General features: G+C 36.2%; 1 protein-coding gene across 1 annotated transcript in view; it reads right to left on the bottom strand.

Annotated features, from left to right (window-relative positions):
* Nucleotides 1–14116, bottom strand: part of GABRA1 (gamma-aminobutyric acid type A receptor subunit alpha1) — a 53974-nt gene that overhangs the window by 31692 nt on the left and 8166 nt on the right. Inside the window, exon 3 of the mRNA XM_068534585.1 lies at nucleotides 6307–6374. Coding sequence (XP_068390686.1) covers nucleotides 6307–6374 — 68 coding nt within the window. The remainder of the gene's footprint in view (nucleotides 1–6306; nucleotides 6375–14116) is intronic.

Below are 14116 nucleotides of genomic sequence, written 5' to 3'. Positions count from 1 at the left end.
GGAAGACTAACTTGAAAACATCATGCTCCGTTTTCTTAATCCCCTGAACCCTGATGCATCAGAAAGCTGTTTTTTAAAATCTTTTATACACATCGTCTTTAGCACATGCACAATAGTGTCTGTGTTCAGGCTTTTTGTGCATGAATTTTACTACCTGTCTCTTTCCCAGGGTTAATGCAAGTTTGGGTAAAGACTGAATGAAGATTTTCAAAGCACACATTTGACATTGATGAGCCCTTACTGATCAGGTAACTAAGAATTATTATTGGTTAGTCTGTAATGTACCAGGCGTAGTGGTAAATGCAATTGAGATAGAAACAAAAAAGTGTAACAGGACACCAGTCTATCTTTGCAGGCAAGAGAAGTTACTTTGTTTGTTTTTTCTGTCTGGAAGTGTCAGATGAGAGGCACTGGGATACCTGGCACAGGAATTTACTTAGAAACATTTATTATGCATCTGTTAAATTCGGCAGAGGGAGAAACTGTTTGGACTTGGAAGCTATAGGAAAAACTTGTGGAGGAGTAAAATGGGTTTAGAATAGTATTTTCCATGAGGAGAGAAATGAGGGGAGTGCCTGTGGATTATATCAGGAAAAGATCCAGAGTAGCAGTGCTTGCTAGGGAAGCAGAGCGGATGGGTTTACTCTGGGCTGTGCATGTTCTCTTCTCTGGACAATAGAGAAGCTTCTGAGATAGGGCTATGATAATGATGCTATTTCTGTTACTCAGGAATCAGCGCTCTATAGTTTATCCAACTGAACAACTTTAGCCTGGTCAGCAGTGGAGGCAACAGTCTCTCGTAAACCAAGGTTCCAAGGATGTCTAAACTGACCATATTCCCATGAATCTGAAACATTTGTTCCCTTGTTGCTTGCTCCAAGGAGATTTTTGAATATAAAATAAATGTTACATATAAAATAAACTTAAAATATATTTATCATCAAGTGTTTGACAAGATATATCCCAAAGGCAAAGATTCCAAAAACTTATGTCAAAACTTGCCAAGGTCCTAAGGTTTACAAGTTTATCATATTTACAGCTAGCTTTATTTACCTGTGACAATGGTGGACAATGAAATCCCCAAATTCATTTAAGATGCTCTCTTTTCGAATACTGTCCTAGTTACACAAGCATGCATGTGCACACACACACATACACAAGTACAAGGGGCAAAATTAACTAGATTAGCTTCCATTTCCATGATTTCCTCTGTTAGAAGTGGAAATGAAAACTGATATAATGCAGTTGATCATGATCATCTCTTGCCTAAAAAAGAGTGTATTTGGTCTCCCATATTCTGAGAATGGCCCCTGCAATATTGCCATGGTAGCAGCATGAAGCTCCCAGCAGCTACTTGTATAGTGTGACCTCTCCCCATGGTCGAAATTCATTAGACCAAGATGGGCCAGAGCCCCTTCTTTAGGAAGCTGGAACAAGAAGGAGAGGGTAGAGCCAGAGCATAATGGTTACAAATGTAAATTCTAAGTTTGCTAACTAGAACTGAATCGTCCCTCTGCCAGATGAATGGCCTTAGGTCATTTTCTTATTTTCTCTAATGCCCTAGTTGCTAATTTATAAAGTGGGGATCATGGAAATACTTATTTCACTTCCCTGTTGTGAGAAATGTCAACACAAGTGAACAGCTTACAAGATGTCTAGAGCAGTGGTCTCCAACCTTTTTGGTACCCAGGGACTGGTTTCGTGGAAGACAATTTTTCCACGGACCATGGTGGGTGAGGGGCAGGGGGATAGTTTAGGTGGTAACGCAAGCGATGGTTCAGGCGGGAATGGGAGCTATGGGGAGCGGCAGATGAAGCTTCACTCGCTTGCCCGCTGCTCACCTCCTGCTGTGCGGCCCTGTTCCTAACAGGCCACGGACTGGTATCGGTCCGCAGCCCGGGGGTTGGGGACCCCTAGTCTAGAACACAGAAGTTCTCAGTAAACATTAAAAGTTATTGTCTCCCTTTTTTTTTTTTTTTAATCAACACAAATTTATATTAGATTTCTAGGTAGCTGGGGATGGAAAAAGTGCTATTTCTTTGGAAGGGTGGTAGGACAGAAAACCTGAAGAAAGTGAGAAAGTGGTCATAACTAAGCAAAACAAAAAAAGAAGGCAAAACAGAAGACTCCACGGAAAAGTGCCTGAACAAATAAGATGCTCTGGTGAACACTTTGTTCAGGGTTCAGTGTTCTAGCCCACACCACTTGAGTGAAAATTCTCTCCAAGTTACCCTGTTCAATAGAGTGGGACCCTAGAGAATATGAGCCTTTTTCTGAAGACTGGGACAAAACATCCGTTATATTCCTAAACAAATATTGTACTGAAGCGTTCCCGCTTGCACCATTTATTACCGTCTGTGTGTGCTTTGATTTAACACATTTTAAGCACTATGGAAAACAGGGCTGTATGACTGTGCTGCCTGGATATTTCTGTCAGAACCTAGTGCCCTGGGAATGTGAGGTTTGATTGCCAATTAGTGGTTTTTAAAATAAAGTTAAGGAGTTGTCCTAATTTTGTTTTCTATTCCAGATAAAGTCAAATGCCTTGGGAGCTGTGGAGTCTCTAAGGACGGACAAGGCGAGTTCAAGTTGCTACCTAGCTGGGTCACTTTTCTCCTCTGGAAAATGTGGGTAATAATAACACTAAGCTAAAATGTTGGCAGGAGGATTAGAAGAAATATGATCAATAAAACCCTTAGCACAGTGCCTAACATATTGTAAGCATTCAATAGTTTTGAATGTTGTTATGGTTATTATTATTAATTAGATATTTTATTAGCGCTCAGTTTAAAAACTACATTTCATGTCTTGAAAAATAGCTTTGTCATTCTGCCTTTTAATTTTGATAGCCTCTAAATCATACTGCTCTTTCTTACAGATAATTCCCCAGTAATGTAGTTTAAATGATTAATCGTCTCAAAGTGGTAAGGTACAGTTTCTGCTTGTCACTTAGGAAACCAGCTGCAGACCTATGGCTAATTTGATCCCTTGATAGAACAATTCAAATATTGTCTTGTTCAAGAGTTTTAGGCAAAACAGTATCACTGGTTTAGACTCCGTTCCCTTCTTCCTGCCTGATATTTGATCAAAGGCCGTAAATAAAAAGTAATTCATGATAATCTTAGGGTTAATGGTGTATCCAAAATCCTAGAGTGCATCTTTTGTCTAAGACAAAAGACATCATTGGTTCCTAAGATCATACTTAATCTGAACCAATAACTCAAAGGTATGCCAAATATTTTTAAGAGAAAACTTTTTGATTGCATGTGGCTTTATTTGGGCACTGTCCCTAACAACTTCTATCAAGCATCTACTGTTTGTGAGACATCGTGCCAGGTGCCAGAGATAGAGAGAGAAAAGTTATATATTATTATTATTAGGAGTAATATCATTATCAGTATGTGCTCTTTGTAATGCTTCATCCCCTCTCTTAGTGCTTCTATCTATGAGAAGAGAGCTTCACCAGTGTAAAACTTCCAAAAGTTCTTCTTTATCTCACACTCTTCTATTTGGGGAGGGGAGAGAGGAGGAATAATTTAATTCGACAGGAGAATTTGGAAGGAGAAGTCAGTCTTGCCTATCTCAGCCTCTTCCTCTTGTCTTCTGCATTTTGGATGCTGGCTGTCCATTAGACTCACAAATGCAGCTGTGTTCCTCTATGCTAGAAGTTTTACATGGACAGTCTACACCCGCGCAGAGGGAAGCCAACACTGCCTGCTGATGGGGTGGGTTAATCTGACTGATGTTTACTCTCTGGAAACTCACTTGTCTGCAGATAGAAGCCACCTTTTGCAATACCATCATTATTAGTAATAAAGATGATATTCTCATTTTCCATATCCCTTACACTGCGGCCTTATTTCTCAAAAGGTTCAGGATTCAGGTAAGAAAGAGGGTGTTATTTACTGAGTTTCAGAAGACCTTAATTTTTAAAAGATAATATAGACTCCTAAGCCTTTCACCAAATAAGTAGAAATTCAACACTTACTGTAAAACAGCAATGCACTGTTACTGTGAGTGATGCAAAACAAGAGTGCCTTTATGTTTTTTGGCATCACTTTAGGAAAGTAAGATATTTATGTAAGATAAATAACTTTACAAAGCAGTGTGCAAAAGCTAAATTGTACTTTACAGTCAATAAATGTGATTATAATGCAGAAAGGAAAAGTTAACTTGTTATTGGATTAATTAAAAAAAAAGTTTTCATCAAACATTTGGGTCCTGATTAGGGCTTTTGTGGAAATACAGAATTTAGATGGGTGGAGAATAGAGGAAATTTCCACAGAGAGTGCATGGCATGATAAAGGGTTCAGAGGCAAAATAATAATAGCTACTATTTATTGAGCACCATCAATAGACCATTATTTACATATCTCATTTAAAATTCCTAACAGTCTTACAAGGATAGGTAATTGTAATAATATACCCACTTTAGAGACTTTGAGCCTTACAACCTTAACTGATTTGCCCAAGGTCATGCTGCTGTTAGTGATGAATTTGAATTCAGCCAGCCTGAATCCTAGAGCCAATCCTGCTAACCCCCAGTGTTATGCCTCACAGAAAGTAGTACTAACGTAAATGACTAAATAGTAAATATTGGGAACAAGTGAGGTCTAGTGGTAAATCGTGTATGGATTGTATGGGATTACAGGAAGAGGAGTTTAAATTTGACCTTAAACTTGACTAGGATCTATTAAATGTTCTTGATTAGAAAAGTAGCATGAGAGAATAGGGTGGTGGAAAGACTGAGTTCCAATATGGGAGAATCACAATAGGTCCTCAGACCGCAATCAATTTAGCGAAAATAATTGTATCACACAATATTTCAATAAAGTGGTCTACAGACTGACCACACTGACAAAATGAATTGCCAGAGGAATAAATCCACAATTATGGCTAACTTTTATATTTCTATTTCTTACATAGTAGGAATGGCTGACATTTGTTGAGTGCTCATGATATGCCAATGATTTTTAAGTGCTTTTCATGTATTAATTTGTTTAATACTTGTGATAACCCCATGAAGTATTATTATGATTACTCCCATTTTACATCTGAAGAAACTGAGGCAGAGACATATTAAGCAACTTCCCCAAGGATACACTCTTATAAATGGAGGAGCTGGGATTATAAACCCAGGCATTCTGGTTCAGAGATCTGTCTTCTTACCTAGCACTCTGCTGTCTCTCGTATGCTCCACTGACTCTAATTTATACAGTTGGTGCATTTCATAACCTCTCTTATCCTAAGCCAGCATTTCCCAATGTATGACTCACAGAATGTCAACAAGTATCACTTGAAGGAAAGGGTTTTGGACAAATATGATTGGAACACACTAGATTAAATGCCGTTAAACAGTTTACCTTACCTCAGGACTGGTCAGAGCTTTAACCCTGCCAAGCTGGGTGCCCTGAGAATTTCCACACTTTGGGAAATGCTGGTCTAAACTGATATTTTCTGTAACTTGTATTCTGAATCATCTGAGCTACTATGAAATCAGAAGACTTTAATGTTAAGGTGGTATCAACAAAAAGGCATTTCAAAAATAGTATTTAATTAGTATATCTTCAAAATATCCATAACGATGTATCTTCATGGCCTCTTTATGATTTTCTGCTTATACAGGAGCTTGGCTGTTCTGAGTTCAGAAATATTATACAATATCTGCAGAGCTCTACGGATTTACCAGCTCCCATCAGACAGAAGAGAAATTCATGTTAGTTCATTTGGGTTGGGAAAAGAGAGAACAGGTATGTATTCATTTTATTCTCACTCTTGGTAATAATTTAACGATTGCCTTTTGCAGTGAAGCTGAACCTTTCCCACAGGTGTTATTTCATTCTCTGTCTAATTCTGGTCAAGTATTCATTCAGCTTTTAAACACATTTCTCCTTTTTAACCAAAAATAATTCAGCAATTGCAGTGTTTATGGCTGTTTTATAATAGCTCTGGCTAGCCAGAAACCTAGCATCCTTCAATCAGTATGTCCTCCTAACTAAAATATAAGGTAATTCACAGTACTTGTCTCGCAGAACATAAACCAAGGCAAAGGAATAATTTCAGGGATGGAACAAAAGAAGACTGCAGTGGTTGATAACCATAAATAGGCCTGGTCTGGAAAGTAAATGGGTATTTTCTATTACATAAATATTATATGTATTACATGTTACATATTATGCACACAGAGAGACACAAAGATATAGCCAAGGCATCGCGAGCTGCTTCCTAAATACCTAATCTATATTTTTTCTTTCAAAAGTTAAATTTAGAAAATACCCCAGAAAAACCAAAAATGCAGTCACTTACCATATCATGGTCTGAAACGGGTCCGAAACTGGTGACGAAGATGTCAGTCTTCACTTCAGTTACACGCTCTGATGAAGCAGGAAATTGGGACAGTGAATGTCTATCAACAGCCCTTATTAGATCTCACCACCACAAACTCACACCCAAATGGGAAATTTATAGGCTTTGATTAGCTATTTCTAAAATTAGTCCACTGTGTAGTCCTGATAATTTACTGCTTACACATGAAATTTCACAGTGAATATCTTTCAATGGAAAAACGGAGCCTAAATATGCCACTTTGGGAGACAGATTTTATGGAGAGGTCAGATGATGCTTAATGAATTCTTTAAGAATGGACACACTTTCCTGAATGATACCAAGCCATTTCATATTATAATAAAAATATGTTAGCGTATAGATATGGTTTGAGCTTAAATAGTCTTATACAGCTCTCCAGATGCTCCAGGTACTTCGGCTACTCTTGGGAAATATATAGTGTACTGTAGTGAGCTTTATTAACTGTTTAAGGACTCAAGGGTATGTTTTATAAATGATTGCTTTCTGGCACTAAATCATAACTTAATTATCCAAATTACTCCCTGGGAAAAAAAATCTGACAACCTATATAAGTTTCTTCAGTTTTGAGGATGAGAAGAACATATTACGGTACAGCAAAAGTTCATTTAATAGATTCCATTTCAAGCTCAATGTGATTTTATGTTATTGGTCTCTGAGGCATATATTTCAACCAATAAAACATATGTATTATAGTTTGGTGACAACTCAACACAGATATTTTCAAGGAAATACAGTCACTCACCAAAAAAAAAAAAAGAAAAAAATTTTGCCTGTATAAAAGGAAACACTTTGTTAAGAGGTGAAAATGAAAAAAGATGACTCCGTAATTTTCAACTTTAGCTCTGAGATATAACAATCCAGTATTTTAAGCAATTCATTTCATTTATCAGGACATTTGTATCTTTGGTATAGGACATTAAAAAGGTGATCCAATACATGCAATAAGAATTCTTTTGAAAATCAAAAATTTTATCCCTTAGCATTTCGCTTGTAAACAGTTAATACTTTCAGTATAAATTTGGCTCAACAAATGATATAATAATTTTGAGGTGGAGGTAGTCGCCTCAATAACCAATCTAATATTTTTAGGCCATTTCCCCCCCAACAATTTGACTGGCTCCAAAATGCTTAAATGAGCCCCCTGACATAATAGTTATGTGGGGTTTACTGTTTAACGCTTCAAAATAGAGGAGGTAGTTTGAGACAAAGAGAATAGAGATGTGTTTTTAGAACTCATTTCCAACCTCAGCTTTAACATCCAACATCCCGCAGCAACTGCGTCGCTTAAGAAGAGCAGCTGTCAGCAATAAGTCTCAGCTGTAATAACCTCTTGCCTCTCATACCAATCCCCCTTCTCACCCCTTCCAGCAGTCACTTCCCCAGTGTATACATCTCTCTACTGCACACTCTCTTTCCATATATATATTTTTTTACTAGACTGATTCTTTTCTTAGTTTAAATATCTGTTATTTCTTAAGACTCCATCAAGAGCTCACACTTTATTAGAATGTCAGGAATGACTTTCAATTAAAAACCATAATGAAAAGAAAATATATGCTATCTAGTCACAAAAGCTAGAATCTATCTTATTAATTGAGCTCACTTTCATCTTTCTCTTTCAAGATTTCCCCTTCTAGATCAAGCAAAAAACCTCATTTTGTTCCCAAGTTTGAGTTTTGGTTCTCTCCAGATTATAAACTATAAGATTTATGGTGAATATCTTACAGATTTAAGTGACACTTATGGAATTAAAATTATGTCCTTTCATTTTTATTTTTACAGCAGAGATCTGTCATTAAATGCATAATCATTTGGGAAGTATACACGAATCTCAGTTTGCACACTTGCAAGTGCTTGGTGGTACGGGATGGTTCTCTTGGACTCCTTTATCACTATTATCCATTTCGGGGGTGTGAGGAGGCTATAATTTCTGCACTTTAAGGTAACTCCCCAAGGTAGCTAGCTTTACAAAACTTGGCTTACCAGATGTTTTAGGGGCAACCAATCTTTTCTTTTTTTTTTTTTAATGCTGGAGAGGGTGTGAAGAAAAGGGAACCCTCCTACACTGTTGGTGGGAATGTAAATTGGTACAACCACTATGGAGAACAGTATGGAGGTTCCTTAAAAAACTAAAAATAGAGCTACCATATGATCCAGCAGAGAAATCCATAATTCAAAAATATACATGCACCCCAATGTTCATAGCAGCACTATTTACAATAGCCAGGACATGGAAGCAACTTAAGTGTCCATCAATAGAGGAGTGGATAAAGAAGATGTGGTACATATATACAATGGAATATTACTCAGCCATGAAAAGAATGAAATAATGCCATTTGCAGCAACATGGATGGACCTACAGATTGTCATACTGAGTGAAGTAAGTTAGACAGAAAAAGACAAATACCATATATCACTTATATGTGGAATCTAAAAAATAGGGTACAAACAAACTTATTTACAAAACAGAAACAGAGTTACAGATGTAGAAAACAAACTTATGGTTACCAGGGGGTAAGGTGGGGGAGGGAAAAATTGGGAGATTGTGATTGACACATACACACCACAAATCTGTTTTATCTAGCATGATAAAATGCTCTGAAGAAGTGAGCTATCCACTTGCCAAATATATGGACTATTTCCCTCTGCTGATTTTAGATTGTTAGCAGATGATTCCATCTTTAACTTGTGGGGGTAAGATAATCAGAAGAGGAGAACACTCACTTTCTATATTTTCCCTTCTAATATGTTTCCCTTGTCACACATCCAAACAGTTTTCTTTGATTTGTCATCAGCTGTTAGTAAGTATGCAGTGGAGCAAGAAGTTTCCATTACTGTAAAACTCTGCTTATTATGTATGCCTCCGAAAGATTTGTCTTGGACGTTAGCATGCTAATGTCTCTAAGAAACCATGTTTTAAATAAACGTGGTCAACATCATCTACCCCTGTGTTTCCCAAACTTACTTGGGAATGCTACTCTAAAACATTACAAAAGCTTTAGGGTAAGCATGAGGCCCATATAACATATTATGTTGTTTATAAAAAATTTTGAAAGTTCATAATATAAGTCTAGAAACTTCAGAAAAATATTTTTTAAAATTTAAATTCCCTGGAATACCACCTTCCACATAAATCCACTGTTAATATCTTGATGTATTCCCTTACATATTTTTTTCTATTCAAATATACACTTAATGATTATCCTCAAACTACATTCTCACTCAGTTGAGTACAGTCTCAGAGACAAGGAATAGGATCCTTTGACCAAAGTGTGTCTTTCACTCCAGCTCACCAGGGAGTCCGTGAGTGGCATGTGAAGTCGTTCTGCTTTAAGATAGAAAGTTTATAATCTGGAGTGCAAAGGTTCAAGATAGAGGGTTGTTGTGAATCAACTTCAGCCAAACTGTAAATAGAGGCGTGGTTAACTTGCTTTTTTGACAAAGAAATGGTGGTTTGAAATCAAGTGCTCTTCAGGTGTACCAGGCTTAAATGGAAGATGAGCTCATACCTGTGTGCTTTGGCTGAGAGCTAGGGCAATTGCTGAGGAACCTTATTTTTTCCCAATTCTAGAAAAACTTTGTCATCCCCCCCCCACAACATGAAATCCCTGTTGTAGGGGGATATATATATATATATATATAATATACATATATAATTTATTATTTAAGGAACATTGAAACAGAATTTAAATCACGTGCTCTAATACTAGACTTTATTGACTTAGCATTAGACTCTGAAGTGTTATTAGAAATACCTATAAAGTACTCAAGGCCTTTCTACGGGTCACATGAGGAAAAGTCAAAATATTTTTATGCTTCGATATATTCTATTTAAGAGCATACAGCATGAGTCAGGAACTTCTGATGAAGTTCAGCTAGGAAGATTATACACCTAGCCAAAGTTAAACATGAATGAACCTCTCATGTAATGAGGAAATTGTATGCAAGTGGAAATCAATTAAAATAACTCAGTTGGAAGAAATGTTCAGAGAGTAGATTAATCAGCAAATAATTTTTTTCAATCAAATATTTTCATCACAATAATCCTTCTCTGTCCAATGTAAAAAAATGAACAGATTCTTTCAAATTAGTATAACTGAATACACATGTTCAAGTTTTCAAAGGATAAAGATAGAATGGAATTATATAAAATGAGATTATGATGGTGATGGTTGTTATTGCAGTGACTAAGAATATCTTAAGATAGTACATCAATGTAAATGAAGTTTATGATGATAAATTAATTAAAATAAGTCTTTAAACAAGCACACTCTTCAAAGATATGTTTTACATACAACATATGTATATAATTTATATAACATATATGAGCACACACACATATATGTACACAAACACACATATATGTATACATATATATACACACTATATTATATCCCTCTATAACAGCTAGACAGCAGTAAATCTGTTTTTACTGGGGATTTCCTACAATGTTGATATCCTGCTGATAAGTATTGAAGTAACAGATGTTTTGAAGTGATAATTCAAAAAGATGATTAGTGCTTGAGGCAGAAATGAGAAAAGCAGTGCAGTATAGTGAGTAATAAGCACATTGGATTAAGAGTCAAAACACTTGGATTTTAACTCTGATTTTCCTAGAGAACAAGCTGTGTGACTTTAGGTACAATCCTTTAATGTCCCTGAGACTGTTTCATCACTTCTTCAATGAAGAAATAATACCTGCAAAGCCAACTCCATTGCATTAGAGTGAGGGTCAAATAAGATTGTAATGCCAAAAACACTTTGAGATGTATTTACTGGGTACATTAATTTAGTCAACAAATGTTTACTGAGCATTTTCTATGTGCCAGGAAGGCACTGTTCTAGGTAATAGTAATATCGATACATTGGTGAGCAAAAGTACAATTGCTCCTTTTCTTCTGTAGCATATCTCACAATCTTAGGTAAAACATATTTTAGGTAAATAGGTTAGAAACATAGATAGATAGGTAGGTAGATAGATAGGAAGAATTACATACGTAGTTGTGTACGAACACATATGCACAAACTATACTAGATAATGTCAGATCATTATAAATGTTCTGAAAGAGTGTCTTTGAAGAGATGCCATTTGAACTGCAACCTAAAAGGTGAGAAAAATTCAAGGATGAACAGAGACAGGGAAGGACATTTCAGGGAGAGGAAAGAATAAGGCAAAGATCTGAGGTGAGAATAGATGCGCTTGACTTAAGAAACAGAAAGTCCAGTACATCTGGAGCTTGGTGATGCTGATGATCACGGTACAAGATGACACTCTAGAGGAAAGAGGGGCCACACCTAAAGAGCTTCTTATAGAAGCAGCTGACCTTTGTTCTAATGCAATAAGAAGTCTTTGGGTAATGAAGTGAAGGAATGTTACTTGCAGTTTAAGAGGACAGCTGATGTGTGAAGAGTGGATTTTAAGAGTGACTGTAATTTTAAAAATAATGGAAGAGGGAATCAATAGTGAAGAATGGTAGGTGGTGTTTTCGTAGGAATCCCTATTACAACAATTTATTTAATATGGCATTGGCCCTATTTTCACTGGAAATGCTGTCTATTGAGGAACTTAGAATAATATTCACTGGGCCCAGTTCCGTGTACTCATAACTTATGAAGGAGGTTTATTGCCTCCTTCAAGCTACTTTGCTTCTGTTAATTCACAGAGGCAGTCACTATATGGAGAATGAATTGGCTAACATTAGTCATCATAATAAAGTATTTCTTAAAACCCTGCTTTGAAATGGTCCTGTTTGGAAATTGAAAATATCCTGAGCTCCCTACATAACCATCAGTTTATACTCCTGGATGGGACAATGTTTCAGCTCCCTGCCAGTCTGCCTGGAGCAACATTTTCTGCTCCTTGTCCTTCATTTCCATTCCCTTAATTCTTTAGAATAGTTGGCAATTTTCCCCTCCCTGATAACGTAGAGCAACTTAATGTTGGTGATATTCAGCTACTAAACCTGGATATGGGGTAGAAAATCACATTTCGAGGTGTCTAACCAATTCCTGGTCCTTTGTGTTTTCAGATTCCAAGAACTCAGAGGATACAAGAATCTCCCAGGGAAAAAAAGGTGAAGTTTATTACAGGAGACATTTATTTCATCTCGATTGAGAATTTGCCTCCTTCCCTCCTTATATCATGGCATTTTCTATTGGGAGAGAGCAAAGCTGTAGAGAAGAATGTGATTGCTGTGTTGGAGGAATAGGTTTCTTTTGGTCTGTAGAAGTCTTGATCAAAATTGCCTAACCTGCAGTAGCTTTGAGGTATCCTACTTTCTGTTCCTATTATCGAATTTTAATTATATGAGAATAATAATATAATATCATTATATATTATATATATATTATGGAGGGATATGGCATCCACTTAGGACTTGGTTTTAAGTTTTTCAAAATGGCAGAGTCCATGATTATTAACAATGAGATTCTTACCTCAGAAACACTACAAACACTCTTTTTCAAATATGAGATTCTTACCTCAGAAACACTACAAACACTATTTTTCAAATAAAAACTCAAGTTCAGGCTGCAAAAAAAAATCATATACAGAAAAAATATATATGTATATTTTTTAATATTTCACATTGGTTCTAGAATCAAGATAGGAAATGGAAACTATATAAAAAGTCCAAAAGTAACTGCACAAAATATAAACTGCAGCTGTTTACTAATAATTTGGCCTTTATAACTTCAGCAAAATCTCAGTGGCTACATTTTATCTTAGGAAATGCTTGGCAAGATGATTTATATACAATAGGAAAAGATGGAAGCAGAAAGTTTCTAAATATGCTAGAACATTCCTCTGGGCATCTCAGTTGGATTCATTAGATGAGCTGGCTTCATGAGCTGACTGGATTTCTCAGCCAGTAAAGGTTAAAAGGTGTTCTCTGTTCATTTTAACAATTCCTCTTGGGTTTTTGGTAACTGCTTTTTCTCTAAAATTCAACTGAATTATAGAATGTCTAGATATAGTATTTCAGTGGAAATAGATTGCATTATGCCAAAGTCTGAGCATCTGCTCCACACCTTGCATTAAAAGCACCAGATACACCTATAGAAAATTCAAAAAGAAGAGTTCCAGAGTAGAATTTCAAAAGCTGATACGAAAAGCCATTATCTGGTAAAGAAAATGTAACAACGACAATAAAAAAATATTGGATAAATCTAACCTTTTAAAATTTGGGTGGGGGTATTGTCAGGAATTTAGAATCTTTTTATTTTACTGAAGGCGAACACATTGTGACACAGATATCTTGCCCTGTAAATTTTAGAAATTCTGGCTTTTTAATATAAATACAAAATGTGTGTTTTAAGTTAGGTGAACATGAATAAAATGGTTGCCTCTGATCTCAACATCACACAGGATACAAAAACATAATAAAAGATCACATGAATATCAGATATCATCTTGAGATAGAACAAAGTCTAGTCACCTAAAGTTTAGAGTTGCACAAAATTTCACAAGTTAATCTGATTTTTTTTCTCCAGAACACTCTTAGTTTCCCACCTTTACTTATTTTGACGTAAAGAAACATAACCCAGTATCCCAAGCTAATTCCCCAAGGAGCCCGTACCGCCTTGCCAGTAGCACTCATATCCAACCTAGTCTCCTTGCCTTGTTGGAGATGCTTATATCTTAAAGCTAAGATTTCTGGCAATAATTGGGCTAAATGAAGTCTAAAAGGTCTCATACAGGCATAAAAAATCAAAAATTGGGAAAATTAAGAAGATAAGGAGTAAGTCTGCT

This window comes from Eschrichtius robustus, chromosome 2 (genome assembly GCF_028021215.1).
Source record: "Eschrichtius robustus isolate mEscRob2 chromosome 2, mEscRob2.pri, whole genome shotgun sequence".
NCBI lineage: Eukaryota > Metazoa > Chordata > Mammalia > Artiodactyla > Eschrichtiidae > Eschrichtius > Eschrichtius robustus.
The sequence above is the reverse complement of the archived record's forward strand: the minus strand, read 5'-3'. Positions and strand labels throughout refer to the sequence as shown.